The sequence below is a fragment of the Hypanus sabinus genome, chromosome 15 (genome assembly GCF_030144855.1).
Source record: "Hypanus sabinus isolate sHypSab1 chromosome 15, sHypSab1.hap1, whole genome shotgun sequence".
Classification (NCBI taxonomy): domain Eukaryota; kingdom Metazoa; phylum Chordata; class Chondrichthyes; order Myliobatiformes; family Dasyatidae; genus Hypanus; species Hypanus sabinus.
Genome location: NC_082720.1, coordinates 89,205,993 through 89,224,141, shown reverse-complemented (window position 1 = coordinate 89,224,141; position 18,149 = coordinate 89,205,993). Strand labels below are relative to the sequence as shown.

General features: G+C 43.3%; 1 protein-coding gene across 1 annotated transcript in view; it reads left to right on the top strand.

The window, feature by feature from the left end:
• The window catches only part of maml1 (mastermind-like transcriptional coactivator 1), a 97,405-nt gene that overhangs the window by 53,818 nt on the left and 25,438 nt on the right, over positions 1–18,149 (top strand). The window contains exon 2 of the mRNA XM_059990690.1: positions 7,076–8,443. Coding sequence (XP_059846673.1) covers positions 7,076–8,443 — 1,368 coding nt within the window. The remainder of the gene's footprint in view (positions 1–7,075; positions 8,444–18,149) is intronic.

The following is an 18,149-nucleotide window of genomic DNA, read 5'->3' as shown; positions in this document are numbered from 1 at the left end:
CAATCATTCATCCAGTGTACGAAAATGTAAGAACAAATTGTGCAAACAATTTTTAAAAAACAGCGAACAATCCTCGGCATGTGGACTGCAGAGTCCCTGAAAGCAAGTCCACTGCCACGGATCCAGTTCAGCACTGCAATTAGTCCAGGAGCCCAGTGGCAGCAGGACTTAGCTGCAGAACGAGGTTCAGCACTGAGATAAGTGAAGCTGGTCCAGCAGCTTGATTACAGCAGGCCACAGCCACAGAGCCAGGTTCAGCGCTGAGGTGAGTGCTAATGGCCGCAAGCCGCTACTGCATATTTGCCCTCTCTTTTCCCCTCATAATTTTGTGAACTGCTGTCAGATGTTTCTCTGTGGATTTAATGTTGCACTGTGCAACTTTAGTTCTCTGCATAGATAATCCAACGTCTGAAAATACATTGCTATTGTGCACAAAAAATGCATGCTTGGCATTTAAAGTAGGCAACATGTTCCAATGAAGGGAAATGGAGTCAAAGTAATCTTGATTTCAATGTCAGATTGCATGAGTCCATCACTATAGGGAAAACAACTACTCTTCCATAGCATATTTAATATTGTAATGAAGGAAAGATAGCATCTGCATATGGTGAAGATTTCTGAACCATCAATTCACTAGGTAACTAGATCATTTGTTTCACAATGAGAAATTTTTATATATTTATTTTATAATTTTGTATTTTTTTTATACATACACACTATGTATAGTTGAAACAGTGCTGTCGATCAAAGTAATCTGGAGGAACAGCAGCTCCACTTGTCTGGGATCATTGCAGTCTTCAGGGCTTGGTATTCAGTTTTTTCTTTGCAGATGGATGTTCCCTTTTCATAAATATGAGATTCTGAAGATTTTGGAAATCCAAAGCAACACACAAAATGCTGGAGGAACTCAATAAGTCAGGCAGCATCTATGGACAAGAAAAAAGTTTGAGCCCAAAACCTTCCAACAGGATTGGAAAAGGAGGGGGGGAAAGTCAGAGCCATTCTGGACAAAATGTTCAGAAACAAAGATTTTGGCATCTGTTCTTTCCTTTCCAGTTCTGATGAAGGGTCTCAGCCCAAAGTGTTGATTATTTATTCCCTCCATAGATGCTGCCTGACCTGTTGAATTCCTCCAGCATTTAGTCTGTGATGTCCCAAATTTCCCTTTGTTCCTTTTTCTTTTATAGAACATACAGCACAGGAACAGGCCATGTTGTGCCAAACCAGCTAAAAAGCAAATCAAAAACACCCAAACACTAATCCCTCCTACCTACACACTATCCATATCCCTCCATCTTCCTTAAATCCATGTGTCTATCTAAATGTCTCTTAAAAGCTTCTAATGTATTTGCCTTTACCACCATACCAGGCAGCGCATTCCAGGCATCCACCACTCTCTTGTGTGGGGGAGAAAAAAAACTTACCCCTCACATCCTCTTTGAACCTACCCCTCTCGTCTTTAATGCATGCCTATTTCAACCCTGGGAAACAGATGCTCCATGTCTATTCTATCTATGTCTCTCATAATCTTATAAACCTCTGTCAGATCTCCCCTCAGTCTCCACCGCTCCAGACAAAGCAACCCAAGTTTATCTAGTCTATCATGATAGCACATAGTCTGTAAGCCAGGCGGCATCCTGGTAAACCTCTTCTGCAGCCTCTCCAAACCTTCAACATCCTTCCTACAGGGCGGCAGCCAGGACTGTAAGCAATACTCCAGACGCAGCACACCCAAAGTTTTATAAAGTTATCTCATAACCTCTTGACTTTTTGAACTCAGTGCCTTGACTAATAAAAGCAAACATTCCATAAGCTGCCTTTATCACCTGATCAACCAGTGGAGCAACCTTGTCTCCTTGCATTTTGCCCTACCAAGGTGTAACACCTCACATTTATCTGGGTTAAGCTTCATCTGCCATTTTTCTGCCCACATCTGCAACTGATCTATGTCTCGCCATATTCTTTACCAGTCTTCTCCCCATGTACAACTCTAATCTTGGTATCATTTGCAAATTTACTAACCCACCATCTACATTTTCATCCAAGTCAGTTATACTGTATGCATTTATCACAAACAGAACTCCACTTATTAGAGACACCCAGCTCGAATTAATCTCAACAACTACCCTCTGTTTTCTATATGTGAGCCAGTTCTGAATCCAAACAGCCAATTCGCTACAGACCCTGTGCATCTTAATCTTCTGGATTAGCCTCCCATGAGGGACTTGTCAAATGCCTTACTAAAATCCATGTAGCCAGCATCCACTGCCCTACCCTCATCAACCTCTCTTGTCATCTTGTCAAAAAATATCTGTTGGTAAGACATGACCTGACGTGCATCAAGCCATGCTGGTTCTCCCTGATTAGGCCATGGGTTTCCAAATGCACATATATCCTATCCCTAAGAATTTTCTCCAGCAGTCTCCCTACATCTAGCATTGGAACTTTAAAGTGGCTGCAACCTTAATCTTATTTTCCATTACTTTCAGGGCTATGAACTTGAAAGGTTGACTGTGGCTCTGTTAGCTTGTGGCTGCTTTTGATTCACTTCCAGCATCTGCACTTTGGTTTACAAGTAATGACATTGCTTTAGCAATAGGTGGCACCATGCATCTTTAATATGCAAATATTTTGTGTGGATGAGCTTTGCATGTTTTACATGAAGCTACACTGAAGACCGTTTTATGTTAGTATTTTAGAATTCAAGTATTTAGGCCTTCAAGATCGATTAACGTAATTTCCAGTGCACAAGTGTAAAGGAGATCAAAATAATTGTTACTCCAGATCCAATGCAGCACAAAGAAAATACAACGATAATGAACATGCTAATAAAAATCCCAATTATAAATACATAAGATAGTTTATAAAATTGCGTGTATGTGCAGTAAATACAATGGTGCTAGGTACAGGGGATAATGAAAACTACCAACAGCTTCTGGCCATCTTTAGTCTAATGAAGATTATCTATAAATTACAAAAAGATGCAAAAAAGAAGGAACAATAAGGTTGGATTCATAGACCTCACAGAAATTTGACAGTGGAGGGGAAAAAGGTACAAGCAGTCCCCGGGTTACGAACAAGTTCCATTGCTGAGCCTGTCTTTAAGTCGGATTTGTACGTAAGTCGGAACGGGTACATCCGGTATTATTTAGCATCAGTTAGTCAAACATTTGTCTTAGTATATAGTACATATTTTACATTTCTATGCATATAAAACACTTAAGGCAAGTATGTACTGTATTTCAATAATTAAACCACTGTTTTGCTTAGTAGTAATTGTAGCCTTCATCGGGGCAGGACCTTTCACATGCTCCATTATTCTCACTTTATCCTTTGTGTTTATGTTCTGATCGTTGACCGACTGCAGCCTAACGCTTTTCCAATGACTGATGGTGTTTCACCTCTTTCCGATCGCTTCATTATTTCCACCTTATTTTCAGTCGTGATTGTTTTCTGTCAGTGGAACAGAAGCACTGCGTATTCAGCAGCAGCCATGGGTGGCAGGTTCTGAGTACCCCCGGGTCCTAAGGTCCACCCACACTGAAACAGGTTAAATGGGACAAGTGGGGGCAGTGCTGACTCAAATACACTAAAACATCTTAAACATAATACAGTACTGTAGATAATAATACCGTAATAATAAAAGTAACTACATACGGTTGCATCGATGCCTTGATGCATCGAAGGGGCATTCGTGAGTAACATTATGATGGACCAGGTGCAGGAGAGGGCAGATTTACTACTGGAGTCAATTTCTTGAAATAAGCATCAAGGGAGGCTTGTACAGAGCTTTTCTTTTTCCCGTCATAAATGGCCTTGCAGCAGCTGAGGTGCTCGGTAACTGCATGGTAAACCTTGGTGAACCTCTCTGTATTAGGATCTTGCTCCTCTAATTTTGCCATCCCTACTTCGATGAGATGAAAGGCTTCAGCTAACTTTTTCGTCAAAAATCTTTCCGGTTCTGGAGTTCCTAGGTCACAGTCGTCGTCTTCCTCAAACGCTATAACGTTAGCCTATCCTTCGAGACCTTATGCCCTACTGCACTTTTTACCTCTTTCAAAATGTAAGTCCTTCAGGCATTTTTTTCCAAAATAAGCCAGTCTTATCTACATTAAATATTTGGTCTGGCAAATAACCTTCCTCCTCAATTTTTTAAACATTTCAAGAAACTTACTCACAGCACTTACATTGGCACTCTCTGCTTCACCTTGCACTTGAATATTATGTAAATTTGCCCTCACTTTGAAATGATTGAACCAACCCGTACTCGCATCAAATTCTTCATCACAGGCACCTTCACATGCTGTACGTGCAGCTTTTAAATCACTGAAAAGGCTTTGAACCTCTTCTTGCAGTAAAGTAAGGCTAATAGGAATGTTATGCTGATTTTGATTGTCTAGCCAAATTATCAGTAGCCAATCCATTTCAATAATCAAACCACTGCGTTGCTTAGTAATAATTGTAGCTTTCATTCGGGCAGGGCCTTTCACATGCTCCATTATTCTTGCTTTATCCTTTAAAATTGTTGACCGACTAACCTAACGCTTTTCCAATGACCGATGGCATTTCACCTCTTTCCGATCGCTTTATTATTTGCACCTTATTTTCAACCGTGGTTGTTTTCCTTTTCTTTGATGCATCACCAGCACTTGCATCGGATTTACGCTTTGGGGATGTTACAAGGGTAAATGAGAGAAAATTTTAAGCCAAATACAAAGTTACACACTCAGCACAGTGTTAACGGCAACGTGATCCGACTTAAAATGGCGGGACGATGTTCACCTTCCATGAGGCACGAACCGCTGAAGCCGCGCAGTGTTTTCATGAGCGCACAACGTTACTATGAACCATTGTATTTAACTCTGATTTTCAATAGAATAGGCTTTGTGGCAGGCCATTTGTAAGCACGAGTTGTTCGTAAATCAGACGTTCGTAAGTCGGGTGTTCATAACTCGGGGACTGCCTGTATTCCTGAAATGTTGAGTGTGTCTCTTCAGGCTCTTGTACCTCCTCTCATGGTAGTAATGAGAAGAGGGCATGTTCTATGTGGTGGGTGTCCATAATGTTATTTTTGAGGCACAACAACTTTTACATTGTACAAGACAAAGAAAAGAAATCTGATTCTGACATTATTGGGCAACATGTCAAAGGTTTTGTTTTACCTCAGCGGAGATGATTTCAATTTTGATGCTAGATTTCCAGTTGTGCAAGAGGACTACTAAAGTGGTTTTGCGGTTTTTTGTCATTTGTCCTGTTTTTAAAAAGTGTCTCTCTGCACAGGTTTTTGCAGATGGTTCTGCAATTGTAAACGTAAATTTGCAAATAACGACAGCACAAAAGATCGTTATTTATCTTTTCACCAGTTTATTTCTTCGAGCTGAGCTGGCGAGTGAATTTGGTCCTGACATCAGGGGAGAAGCATTCTCATCCCTCTGGCGGTTCAAACAAGTTCACTGTTCGCCTTCCAGAACTGTTAGAATTTATGAGGCCACCGATAGAAAAGAACAACCAGTTTGATAAACATTCCAGCCACTTTAATTAAAAAAGGAATGTCCTACCTGGTTTGTTGGAGCCAAAACTTAATTACAAAGATAAGAACATCCACCAATTTATGCTTTAATTAAGAAAGGAATGTCCTGTCTAATTTCTGTCAGGTACCGCCTTCTGTCGAAACCAAAAGGTGTGAAAAATCAGGAGGCATCTTAAATGAACATCCGTGTGAACTTTAACTCTTATCTTCCTCCAAAGAAGCAGCAGTGAGACATTCCTCAAACACACTGCAGTCACCCACAAAATACACAGATGTAGTCGGTACTTATCCCATTATTTACAGGAATCTGAGAATCCCTTAAACTTTATCGCAATCTGACAATTTTAGTACAACCAGACATTTGCATGTTGCCCAAGTCTGAGCTACAAAATACCAGAGGTGGTTCATGAGAATGATTCTGGGAATGAGATTGTTAATGTATGAGGAGCGTTTGATGGTTCTAGGCCTGTACTCACTGGAATCTAGATGAATGAAGGAGGATCTCAATGAAACCTATCGAATATTGAAAAGCCTAGATAGAATGGACATGGAGAGGATGTTTCTTATAGTGGGAGAGTCTAGGACCAGAGGGCACAGCCTCACTATTGAGTAACATCCACTTAGAACAGATGAGGAATTTCTTTAGCCAGAGGGTGGTGAATCTGTGGAATTAATTGCCAGAGACAGTTGTGGAAGCCAAGTTATTGGATAGATTTATAGTGGACATTGATAGGTCCTTGATTAGTCAGGAAAATGGGATTGAGAGGGATAATAAATCAGTCATGATGGAATGGTGGAACAGCTCAATGGTCTGAATAGTCTGATTCTGCTCATGGTTTTGTATATCTTGCAAAATATAGCATGGACTAGTTGGGCTGAATGGCCAGTTCCTGCACTGTCATGCTGTATAGTTATATAGTGCCTATACTAGTTTAAGAAAACTGGAGAAATAGCTGCCTAAATATTATCTGTAATCATCTTTCACCATGTTATGGTGTAATTGATGTATGATATAACTTATCTCCATGCTATGATGTAATTTATCTCTTGAGGTGATTGGAGGAAAGTTTAGCTGAGACCTCAGAAGTCTTTTTTTTAAACGTGTGTGTACTGTACATGTACAGTAGTGATGTTTAAGACACCCTAAGATAAGCAGATGGATGAAAGAAAAGCCAATGGGGAGAGTTTGTATTTACCAGTAACACATATTATGGACAGGTAGAGGTTGTGTGGCAAAAGTTGAAGCCAGGATTGTTCAGAACAAATATTTAAATTTCAGGAATAATCAACACATCTTAAAATTAACGGAATGATTTCTGAGAAACGCACACAAAATGCTGTAGGAACAGTAGGTCAGAGAAAAAAAACAGTCGACTGTTTATTCCTCTTCATAGATGCTGCCTGATCTGCTGAGTTCCTCCAGCATTTTGTGTGTGTTGCTCTGGATTTCCAGCATCTACAGAATCTCTTGTGAATGACTGAGAATATTAGTGAAGATTAAGCCATGACTACACAGATCTAACTTTATCTCTCTTTTCAATTCAGCTTCACGAGCGGGTGAAAAGAAAACTACAGGCTGATGGCTCTCCTTTGAATGGAGATCAGCAAAACGGATTTGTAGATGGCAGCTATTCGGGGACCAAGAAGCTCCGACTGAATGGAGAAGATGCATCAGGGCTCCTAATGGTTAATGGGTCATCTAATGGCATGCCACCGATGTCTCCGCTCCACCAAAGGGACAAAGCATCTGCCATTGGGGATGGCATCCAAAGCATTGCTAATCATCCTCTAGGTCTAGACACCTTGAAGAAGGAATGTCTTCCAGATTCCAGTGTGCAGATAAATGGGAACTGTGATGGTGTTGATGGTTTCACTCTCATTAAAGAGCTTAAGCAAGAGCCTGTACTGGATTTAGCTTGTGTGAACCCTTCAGGCACCTCTCTCTCCCAGAACAACATGTTTCCCGACATTAATTTGAATGAACAGGAATGGCAGGAATTGTTTGACGAATTGAACCGTTCTGTGCCAGATCAAGATATTCAGGACCTTTTCAATGAGGATTTTGAGGAGAAGAAGGATATTGAACCTGCTTCATCTGATCAGAACTGTCTGTCGGACAACATCATCATCAAAACGGAGTTTTCTCCTTCTTCATTTGAGCATGAACAGACAGAATCTCCACAAGCCAGACCCTCTCCGTCAGGGCCTTCATTTACAAGTGTGTCTTTGGCATCTGTGAATACGGCTCCGTCAGTGTCCCAGGCTGTACAGTCTGCTGCAGGCCCCACTCCGGTTTGTGCGAGGCCTGTGTCTAGCGTTCTGTTGCCTGGCAACCCGGGACTGTCTGTGGAGCGGTCTCATGCCCAGCAGCTCCAACAGATGGCCGCTAATCAGAAGCAGAGAGCTCAGCTCATGCAGAAACAACAGGCACAACACTCCTCACCCAGCCAGGTTCCAAACTGGTCAGCAGCGCCCACTCAGAGTCCTTTAAGTGGGCCCTTCAGCCTCGACAAGCCCAGCAGCCCCTCCATATACCAGCAGGACTTCAATCCAAAGCTCTCAATGGCCAGCATGCCGCCAAAGAGCTCTGCAAAAGCTGCCGGTAACTACCTTCAGCCGAACCGCGTGGGTATGCTGAGTCAACCACCCAACAACTTGGGCCAAAACTCGGCAAGCAGTCACGTTCCTCTGCTGAGCTATGCTAACACTAAACGGTTGACTCATTTTGAGCTGTCCGACAGTCAGAGGGCTGTGGCAACAAACCAGAATAAAACGGCGATGTTTGCATACATGCGGCAGCAACAGCAGCAGGTTTCCCACCTCAGCGATGAGCAGAAGAGAATGCTGGTGATGAAGCAGAAAGAGCTGCCACAGGCTGGCATGTCATACCGGCCCCATCTTCAGCACAATCAGGTAAGGTGTTGATCTTCATTGAAGTCTTTGAAGTCTTGCTTAGACTATAAGACATTAGAACAGAATTAGACCATTCATCCCATTGAGTCTATTCTGCCATCTCAGCACGGCTGATTTACTTCTGCCTTCTTCCTGTAACGGTTGACACCCATTTCTAATCAAGAACCTACATCCTCTGCTTTAAGTATACTCAATGACTTGATCTCCACAGCCATCTGTGGCAACGAATTCCACAGATCCATATCTGTACAGCCTAGTGACATCTCCCTCATTCCCATTCCGACATGTCAGTCCTTGGCCTCCCCTACTGCCAAGATGAGGCCACTCTCAGGTTGGAGGAACAGCACCTCATATTCTGTCTGGGTAGCCTCCGACCTGATGGCATGACCATCAGTTTTATCAATTACTGTTAATTTCTCACCCCCTCAACCTCTTTTTAAAAGGTTTCAAAGGTACATTTAATGTCAGAGAAATGTACATCCTGAAATCTTGGCAACCATCCATGAAAACAAAGGAGTGCCCCAAAGAATGAATTGACAGTTAAATGCTAAAATCCTAAAGTACCCCCCCAGCTCCCTTCCCTCCCATGCATAAGCGGCAGCAAGCAATGATCCCCCTCCCCCACCAGCAAAAAAAAGGCATTGGTACCCGCCACTGAGTGCTCAAGTGTGAGAAAAGCAACAGTAAAGGCACAGACACAGACCGGTATTCGACATACCACAGGCTCTCTCTCCCTAATAAGGGAGAAAGAGATATCTGTTTCACAGCGAGAGGGGAGGCATAACAGCTCAGTGGCTTACGATGTTAAAATTCCATTGCATTGCTTTTTGTGAGCTCTGTGCCCAAAGATCTCTGGTCTCTGGACACACAGCCAAAGATCTTCCAGCTCTCACGACACACCGGTCTGTCAAGACACCGACCTTTGATCCGCCCATCTCCAGAGCCCCAAGATCCTGGGCCTCCAAAGGCAAGCTGAGCCCTTGACATGTCAGATAATGGCCAGTCGTGACACCCTGAGAGCGGGTCCCATTCCCGCAAAGAACTGAAGTCAGCGTGTAACTCCAGGTCAGGGTCTTCAAAAGAACCCTGAAAGGGAAAAATATAGATACTGAAGATGGAAATAGAGCTGTTTCTGAAGATGCAAGCAAAGGAGTTGGCATTTAGTGTCATCTTGACTAAGATTCACCCTCCAGACTATTCCCCATCTAATTTTTCCATTTGCCATCTAGTTCCCCTCTCACCTCACCTACCCATCACCTCCCTCTGGTGCCCCTTCTCCTTCCCTTTCTGCCATGGTCCATTCTCCACTCCTATCAGATTCTTTCTTCATCCTTTGACCTCTTCCACCTATCACCTCTCGAGTTCTTAATTCATCTGTCACCTGCCAGCTTGTACTTCTGCACTCCCCCCCCCCCCCCCCAAAACCTTCTTATTCTGGCTTCTGTCCCCTTCTTTTCCACACCTGATGAAGGGTCTCGGCCCGAAATGTTGATTATTTCTCTTCATAGATGGTGCCTGACTTTCAAATTTCCACTAACGTGTGTGTGTGTGTGTCTATCTGTTTGCAAATTCCATTACCAGGTGTGGTGAATGAAATACTCTTGTTTAAAACAAAAGTACCATTCACTACCCGCCCTCGCTTCCCTTGTTTACAGATTTTAATAAGATCCATGGTATCTCTTCTTTTGTCTCTTTATTGTCCTGCTATATCGGTGAATATACAGCCATACAGCCCAGGAACAGACCATTTGATTACAATGTTGTGCCAATCTAATTACGTGACAAGCAGACACACAGACATACTTTATTGATTCTGAGGGAAATTGGGTTTCGTTACAGCCGCACCAACCAAGAATAGTGAAGAAATATAGTCAATAGACACTTGGTGCAGGAGTAGGCCATTTGGCCCTTCTAGCCAGCACCACCATTAACTGTGATCATGGCTGATCATACACAATCAGTACCCTGTTCCTGCCCTCTCCCCATATCCCTTGACCCCGCTATCTATAAGAGCTCTATCTAACTCTCTTGAATGCATCCAGAAACTTGGCCTCCACTGCCTTCTGGGGCAGAGCATTCCACATATCCACCATTCTCTGGGTGAAAAAGTTTTTCCGCATCTCTGTTCCAAATGGCCTACCCCTTATTCTTAAACTGTGGCCTCTAGTTCTAGACTCACCCATCAGCGGGAACATGCTTCCTGCCTCCAGCGTGTCCAATCCCTTAATAATCTTATATGTTTCAATCGATCCCCTCTCATCCTTCTAAATTCCAGTGTATACAAGCCCAGTCGCTCCAATCTTTCAACATATGACAGTCCCGCCATTCCGGGAATTAACCTTGTGAACCTACGCTGCACTCCCTCAATAGTAAGAATGTCCTTCCTCAAATTTGGAGACCAAAACTGCACACAATACTCCAGGTGGGGTCTCACCAGGGCCCTGTACAGCTGCAGAAGGACCTCTTTACTCCTATACTCAATTCTTCTTGTTATAAAAGCCAGCATGCCATTAGCTTTCTTCACTGCCTGCTGTACCTGCATGCTTGCTTTCATTGACTGATGTACAAGAACACCTAGATCTCATTGTACTTCCCCTTTTTCTAACTTGACTCCATTTAGATAGTAATCTGCCTTCCTGTTCTTGCCACCAAAGTGGATAACCTCACATTTATCCACATTAAACTGCATCTGCCATACATTTGCCCACTCACCCAACCTGCCCAAGTCACCCTGCATTCTCATAACATCCTCCTGACATTTCACACTGCCACCCAGCTTTGTGTCATCGGCAAATTTGCTAATGTTACTTTTAATCCCTTCATCTAAATCATTAATGTATATTGTAAACAGCTGCGGTCCCAGCACCGAACCTTGTGGTACCCCACTGGTCACAGCCTGCCATTCCGAAAGGGACCCGTTAATCACTACTCTTCCTGTCGGCCAGCCAATTTTCAATCCATGTCAGTACTCTGCCCCCAATACCATGTGCCCTAATTTTGCCCACTAATCTCCTATGTGGGACTTTATCAAAAGCTTTCTGGAAGTCCAGTTACACTACATCCACAGGCTCTCTCTTGTCCATTTTCTTAGTTCCATCCTCAAAAAACTCCAGAAGATTAGTCAAGCATGATTTTCCCTTCATAAATCCATGCTGACTTGGACTGATCCTTCTACTGCTATCCAAATGTGAGGAAATTTCCTCTTTTATAATTGACTCCAGCATCTTTCCCACCACTGACGTCAGGCTAACTGGTCTATAATTCCCTGTTTTCTCTCTCCCTCCTTTCTTGAAAAGTGGAACAACATTAGCCATCCTCCAATCAGCAGGAACTGTTCCTGAATCTATAGAACATTGGAAAATGATTACCAATGTGTCCATGATTTCTAGAGCCTCCTCTTTTAAGTACCCTGGGATGCAGACCATCAGGTCCCGGGGACTTATCAGCCTTCAGACTCAACAGTCTATCCAACACTGTTTCTTGCCTAATATAAATTTCCTTCAGTTCATCCTTTACCCTATATATAGCAATATAAAACCATAAATAATTAAATCGTAAGTTAATCATAATCATAAACACGAGATTCTGCTGATGCGGGATATTTAGCTTTTACCGATGCGGCCAGACTTGCTGAGTTCCTCCAGCATTTTGTGTCTCTGAGGCCCCTGCTGATCAAGATTGATCAGGGTCAAACATGGATGTTGCACCCTAGCTGTCTAGATACGCAAAACCAGGGCAGTACAATATGGAGAGCAAGCTGTTGCCGATGCAACAAGCTCCCCTCTCCATGCATCCGATGAACCCAAAGGAACAACAGAGACTAATACAGTTTGGCACCAGCAATATCATAGAAGCATTGAACTTAACCTAGGACTGTCTTCGGGACTCCAGTCTGGATATTTCCCTTGGGTTTACTCCTAAAACCTTCCTTATGATTTGAGATCACAGTTGTCTTTCTCCTAAATAAGCTGAAAACCACAGCTGAAGAGCTCCGTCTGCCAAAATGACTTGTTTTTAAGACGCCAGTAACCCACTTTGTCCGTGCTCCTGTCAGTAGAAACGGTTCCACCAGGCCCAGTAGCTAAGCCACGTTTGAAGGCCAGGAGCTGGACTCAGTTATCAGAGGCTATTTAAAGCGCACACCATTGGGAGCATTTAATAAGTAGTAAGAGCTTATCCCCTTTATCACCCTCATAATAATGAGCCACTTTCAGTGTGTTACATTAGTTATCAAATGCCCAACAAAACTAATTGTATTTACCTGCACAATATCCATATTCCTCCAATTTCTGCATCTCCATTTGCCGATCTAAGAGATTTTCGAATGGCTTTATTGTATTTGCCTCCATTACCCAGTACAGTGCATTCCAGGCACCCACCACTCTCTGGTGTTTAAAAAAAACTTGCCTCTCACATCGCCTTTGAACTTGACCCCTCTCACCTTAAATGTGTGTCCTTTGATATTGAACATACTAACCCTGCGTAAAAAAAAAATAGTGTCTCTTAAGTGTCCCTAGTGTATCTGCCTCGACCACCACCCTTGGCAAGGTATTCCACACATCCACCACTCTGTGTAAAAACCTACCTCTGACCCTCTTTCTTGACTCACCCATGGAAACATGGTCTCTACATCCACTCTATCTGGGCCATTCAGTATTCGATAGGTTTCAATTACATCCCCCTTCTTTCCCACCCACCTCCATACTAAACTCTTTCATTCTAACTGTTTCCTGTTATGAGGAACAGAAATGGGTAGGCCCCTTGGCCATGACCTGTGATATATTGAAATTGTAGCTGATCTGAACTGATCTCACAACATTTAGAAACAGGCCCTTTGGCTCATCTAGTCTGTGCTGAATTATTATTCTGCCTTGTCACATTGACCTGCAGCTGGACCTTAGCCCTCCATACCCCTCTGATCCATGTATGTATCCAAATATTAAATGTTGAAATCAAATCCACATCCACCTTTTCCACTGGCATCTCGTTCTATACACTCAACCCACTGAGTGAAGAAGTTTGAGTTTAATTGTCGTTCAACCATACATGTGTGCAGCTAAATGAAACAGTGTACTTTGGGGCAAGGTGCAAAACAGTACTTGCAATCACATAAATCACATACACATGCAATCACAAAAAATATTAGCACAAGTCCCTGAGTGGCATGCCTGAAGATAATGTTCCCTGTAAACCTTTCACCCTTAACCCTTGAACTAGTTCTAGTCTCACCCAACCTCGGTGGGAAAAGCCTTGCTTGTACTTACCCCATCTATACCCCTCATAGTTTTCTATACCTTTATCAAATCTCCCTTCATTCTCCTACGCTCTAGGAAATATAGTCCTAACTCAACCCCTTTCTTCACAAATCCTTAATTTCTCTGTAGTCCAAAAATGTTGATTCCACTGTTTAGAGATTAAAGACTGCCTTTACTTGTTACATGTACATTGAAACATTAAAACAAATAAATGAAATGCATCATTTTGCAGAAATGACTAACACAGTCTGAGGATGTGCAGCCCACAAGCGTCACTGTGCTTCCAGTGCCAACATAGCACGCCCACGACACTAAACCTAACCCACACATTATTGAAATGTGGGAGGAAACCAGAGCACCCGGAGGAAGCCTATGTGGTCACAGTTGGAATGTAGAAACTTCTTACTGACAGTGGCAGGAATTGATCCCTGATCTGTAATTGCTGGTGCTGCAAACTGATTGTGCAATGCTACCATGCCGCTCGTAATGATTTAGCACAACGTTCTGGTTTGGTGAGTTGTAGACAAATCAGAATCCCCAGAGAAGGAACTCCTCCTTTCCCAGTATTTTAAACCCCCACTTCTGGATTTCAGCATCCAGGGTCGGCATCCACTCTTTCAGATCCTTCAGAATAATTTATTGGTTTCAATAAGATCATTTCCTCACAGAATCTCCTCTCCACCACAGTGCAGGAAGCAGACAGTCCAGTGTCAGGTGTCACCAGGCCAATGTTTTACACAAGCTTGCTGACAAAGCCTGTTCTGTATATTTCAGCCCCCTTTTGTTCTTCAAAGTTTGGAAGAGCCATATTGCCTCGTACTTCATCTGTATTTACACACCAAATCTACATCAGATTATTGATGTATTTTCTGCCTTTTACACAACTATTCTGGTTTCCATTAATTAATTTCATACTCCTCCAAGGGTTTAGAGATGACGGGCGTAGATTAAGTTTGAGACAAGCTAGAGACTTTTCCCAAGGCGGATATGGTTAATACGAGAGGGCATCATTTTAAGGTGATTGGAGAAAAGTAGAGAGGGTTTGTCAGAGGTAAGTTTTTATTTTTAAACAGAGTGCTGGGTGATGCGTATGCACTGCCAGGGATGGTGATAGAGGCAGTTACATTGGGAACATTTAAGAGACCCTTAGATAGGCACATGGATGACAGGAAAAATAAAGGGCTATGAAGAAGGAAAGGGTTAAATTGATCTTAGAGAAAGTTAAAGGTCGGCACAAGATCGTGGGCCAAAGAGCCTGCACTGTGCTGTAGTGTTCAGTGTAAAACCCCACCACCAAGTGGGTTCATGGTGTAATCCACCTGTGGTCCAGTCCCTGTCTATACCACCCCCACGGACTCAGAATAAAGAGGACCAGGGAGGGGGACAGATGCTTAGCACCTGGTCAGTGGATTATTCTGATTAGACAGCAACCAACTTGTGTTTGAAATATAAACACAGGAATGGACCACTCAGGCTAAAGTCAGGATCTATTCTGGGGCACCTCGGCAGCAGCACTCTCAATGTATACGATTAAATATTCCCATTTCAGTCTGATACAGCTAAAAAGCACAACTGTTTCCAAGGTCAGTACAGTCAACAAAGATGTCTTAATGCGTTTAAACAAACTATTGCTGCTTAAAGCCGACAGAAACAACACTGATTGTGGTCGGAAGGGCCCACAGAGAAAACCTCGGAGGAAGTTTAGGCGAAGATCAGGATTATAAGTGCATTTAAGGAACAGGGTTTTAAGCTCCCTACACTGACTATCTTGCTGGTGAATGTGCAGTCATTGGTGAATAAAATCGATGATCTCAGAGCCAGGGTGCTGAACCAGAGGGACATTAGGACCGCGTGTGTCCTTTGTTTCATGGAATCTGGGTTAACTCTTTCTGTACCGGATGCAGCAATTCAGATCGACAGGTTTACTATACACCATCAGGATAGATGTATAGAGTCTCTCAAAAGCAGAAGTGGAGGAGTATGCTTCATGATCAACTCTTGGTGCACAAATATCAGAATCAGACTTTAATCGCCAAGTACCTGTGCACATGCAAGGAATTTATTTCCGGCAGATGTTGTCTCTCTGCTCATAACAATAATAATGATAAATATAAATGAAAATATAGATTATACTTACAGGTAGTGCAATCCAAGTAATAGTTCGCCGGCAGTTAACTGTTCAGCAAAGTGACCGCAGTAGGGAAAAAACTTCTCCAGTCTTAGTCTGGAGGGATCTGAAGCGCCTACCAGACGGAAGCAGTTCAAACAGTCCGTGCGCAGGATGGAAAGGAGTCCTTTATGATGATGAAATACATCAATGCTGTCCCGACTCTGCTCACCCTGGAATATCTAGCAGTAAAGTGTCACCCTTTTTACCTACCAAGGGAGTCCCGGGGGTCATTTTGGCAGCGGTTTACATTCCACCTCAGGCTAATGTCAAGCAGGCTTTAGATGCTCTGAGTAATGGGATCAACATGCACGAAACAGCTCACCCTGAAGCCTTCGCCATCATTTTGGGGATTTTAACCAGGCCAGTCTGGAAAAAATCACTGTGCAACTGCCATCAACAAATCACTTGCAATACCAGAGGAAACAACACACTGGACCATTGCTACACCAACATCAAGAATGCTTACTGTGCTATTCCACACCCTCACTTCGGGAAATCTGATCACCTGGCTGTACTTCTACTCCCAGAGTATAGACAGAGACTGAAGACTGCAACACCAGCAGTGAGGACCAAGAAGGTATGGACAAGGAAAGCACAGGAGCACTTACAGGACTGCTTTCAATTGGTGGACTGGACTGTATTCAGGGATATATCTTTGAATCTGCAGTTGTTACCAACTTCATTAAAACCTGTGCGGTTGAGTGTGTGCCTACAAAGGCTTACTGTACATTCCCAAACTAAAAGCCATGTATGAACCAGGAGGTTTATCGTCTGCTGAAGGCTAGATCTGTGGCATTCAAGTCTGGCAACCCAGGCCTGTACCAGAAAACCAGGTATGATTTGCGGAGGGCTATTTCAAGAGCAAAGAGTCACTTTTGAACGATGTTGAAGGTGATATCAGATGCACGGCAACTCTGGCAGAGTCTGCAAGAAGTTACTTCCTACAAAGCGAATCTCAATAGTATGAATGGCAGCGATGCTTCACTACCAGATGAACTCAACGCCTTCTATGCCCGCATTGAAAGGGAGAACACAGCTACAGCTGTGAAGATCCCTGCTGCACCTGATGACCCTGTGATCTCCGTCTCAGAGGCCAATGTTACTCTGTCTTTAAAGAGAGCGAACTCTCGCAAGGCAGAAGGTCCCGATGGAGTACCTGGTAAGGCTCTGCAAACCTGTGCCAACCAACTAGCAGGAGTATTCAAGGACATTTTTAACCTCTCACTGCTATGGGCAGAAGTTCTCACATGCTTCAAAAAGGCAACAATTACACCAGTGCCGAAGAAGAATAATGTGGGCTGCCTTAATAACTATTGCTCGTTAGCACTCACATCTACAGTGATGAAATGCTTTGAGAGGTTGGCCATGACTAGACTGAACTCCTGCCTCAACAAGGACCTGGACCCATTGCAATTTGCCTATCACCACAATAGGTCAATGGTGGATGCAGTCTCAATGGGTCTCCACATGGCTTTAGACCACCTGGACAACAAAACACATACGTCAGGATGCTGCTCATCGACTATAGCTCAGCACTTAATAACATCATTCCCACAATCCTTATTGAAAAGTTGCAGAACCTGGGCCGCTGTACCTCCCTCTGCAATTGGATCCTTGACTTCCTAATCGGGAGTCCACAATCTGTGCGGATCAGTGATACCATATCCTCCTCACTGACGATCAACACTGGTCCACCTCGGGTGTGTGCTTAGCTCACTGCTCTACTCTCTATACACACATGACTGTGTGGCTAGGCATAGCTCAAATACCATCTGTAAATTTGCTGACGATACAACCATTGTTGGTAGAATCTCAGGTGGTGACGAGAGGGCGTACAGGAGTGAGATATGCCAGCTAGTAGAATGGTGCTGCAGCAACAACCTGGCATTCAATGTCAGTAAGACGAAAGAGTTGATTGTGGACTTCAGGAAGGGTAAGACGAAGGAACACATACCAATCCTCATAGAGGGATCAGAAATGGAGAAAGTGAGCAGCTTCAAGTTCCTGGGTGTCAAGATCTCTGAGTATCTAACCTGGTCTCAACATACTGATGTAGTTATAAAGAAGGCAAAACAGTGACTATACCTTAATAGGAGTTTGAAGAGATTTGACATGTCAACAGATACACTCAAAAACTTATATAGTTGTACTGTGGAGAGCATTTTGACAGGCTGCATCTCTGTCTGATATGGAGCGGCTACTGCACAGGACTGAAAGAAGCTGCAGGGGGTTGTAAATCTAGCCAGCTCTACCTTGGGCACTAGCCTACAAAAGTACCCAG